The sequence below is a fragment of the Nematolebias whitei genome, chromosome 14 (genome assembly GCF_014905685.2).
Source record: "Nematolebias whitei isolate Nwh7 chromosome 14, NemWhi1, whole genome shotgun sequence".
NCBI classification, from domain to species: domain Eukaryota; kingdom Metazoa; phylum Chordata; class Actinopteri; order Cyprinodontiformes; family Rivulidae; genus Nematolebias; species Nematolebias whitei.
In genome coordinates, this window is record NC_056511.1 from 12,911,388 (window position 1) to 12,913,241 (window position 1,854).

At 37.2% G+C, this 1,854-nt stretch overlaps 1 protein-coding gene across 1 annotated transcript in view; it reads right to left on the bottom strand.

Moving 5' to 3' along the window:
• Positions 1–774: 774 nt before the first annotated feature.
• Positions 775–1,854, bottom strand: part of LOC119420480 (gamma-aminobutyric acid receptor subunit beta-2) — a gene marked incomplete at its 3' end in the record, with an annotated part of 52,945 nt that continues 51,865 nt past the window's right edge. Inside the window, 1 exon segment of the mRNA XM_037687878.1 lies at positions 775–1,019. Within this exon segment, the coding sequence (XP_037543806.1) occupies positions 775–1,019 (245 nt within the window).

The window sequence follows — 1,854 nt, forward strand, 5'->3', positions numbered from 1 at the left end:
TTTAAATTATCTTGAGCAAATTAGAAGTTATGGGCAGGACAAGAGAAAGTTTAAGGACCAACAAATACATGAAGACGTCACCGTAATGTATGTGTCTACCATTCAACGGGCACAAAAAAAGGAAACAAATCTCAGATCATACACTGTAGTCTGGGCTTTTCATTTTTCACAGGACAACTGAATACAAATTTGAGATAACTTGAATCAAATTCTCTCTGCTTTGCACCTTTTGTTGCAAACAGGTCCTCTAGGAATGTGACTGGACTGTTAACCATCAGTTACAACAGTTTCTTAAAATACTCTCCATTTAACGTTCCTTTCAGGCGATTTCCATTTGGAGCCATGTTCATTATGTTTGCATCGCAGTTTAACTCAAGATGATTGACTTGTTTGTCATTTTACGTATAAATAATTAAAACTAAAATTGCTTCTGAGTAAGACTAAAATGATTCTGAGTACACTTAGTGGTATTTGCCCACAGCTCGAGAAGCATGGAGCTAAGACGTGCAAAGAAATGTACATTCAAGTATCACCAGATGAGGACTAAAACATATCAGCATACGGCACGTCTAGCTGATAATCAAACATTCAGAACTACATGAATTGGTCTTTTTTTGTGCTTGTATTTTGTTACTATTATAGCAGGACACAATTTAACTTTAAAATTAGTTTTTTTTATTATTATTATTATTTTATCCATCATTTCTACTTTGTTTAGGAAGCAGAATGGTGTATACAGTATGTATCAGCCTGACTAACCTAACAAGATGTTACCTTGTTTGGATCCATTCTCATCTTTTCATTGTTTGCTGTTGCTGTCTTCTCAGCTGCTTTTTTCTGACGTTGTGGACCCTGACCAAAGAAGATGTAGTTCACCAGTGCATACTCCAGTAAGGCCAGGAAGACAAACACAAAGCAGCCCATCAAGTACATGTCTATGGCCTTGACATATGGGATTTTGGGGAGGGTTTCTCTCAGGTGGGTGTTAATGGTTGTCATGGTGAGGACCGTGGTGATACCTGGTAAAGAGAAACCATTTCAGAGTATAAGAGCACAGTTAATAACAATAATGTACTATAATAGTAATACTGATTTTATTATTTTTTTGGGGAAACATGCATTGAGAACAAATATGCAGACATCTTTCAAATACAGTGACAATAACTGCCTGGACATACCAACATACTTATACTATAATTGTGTTTTAATAATGGTGAAGTTAAATTATGACGGTGGTGATTATGCATACATGTGTATAAGCATAAGAAGGAAAGCATAAGAAGCCTAATTCTAATGCATGATTAAAAAAAAAAGTTATTAGATCTCATACAACACTAACACATCCTCCTCTATGCACATGCACTTCCTACTATAAAAAACAATACTTTTTATTCAAGGCAATAGGGATTTGTGCAACCAGAAATTATTCACTTTTTTTTTTTTTTATTGTACATTTGGCACAAATAATATCAAGTGAACACTTCCCAAACAAAAATGCAGGCACTTTTTTTAATCTAATGGGTTTTGTAAGAGCATGGAAACAGATACGTTCTTGCACACAGGGGCCTTGTGATTCATCCATTATAGGTCCGTTCTAATGCCTTAAAACCAGGTCAGAGTAAATAAGTTCCTAAATCCAGAAAAGGACATGACCAGCCATTTCCTAGTATTGTTGACCTTCCTCCATTATGGAGCATTACCCATCCATCTATCCATCCATCCATCCATCCATCCATCCATTATCTTTACCCACTTCTTCCATTTTGGGTCATGGGGGTCGCCAGTGCCCATGTCCAGCAATCACTGCGCGAGGGGCGGGGTACACCCTGGACGGGTCGCAAGTCCATCACAGGG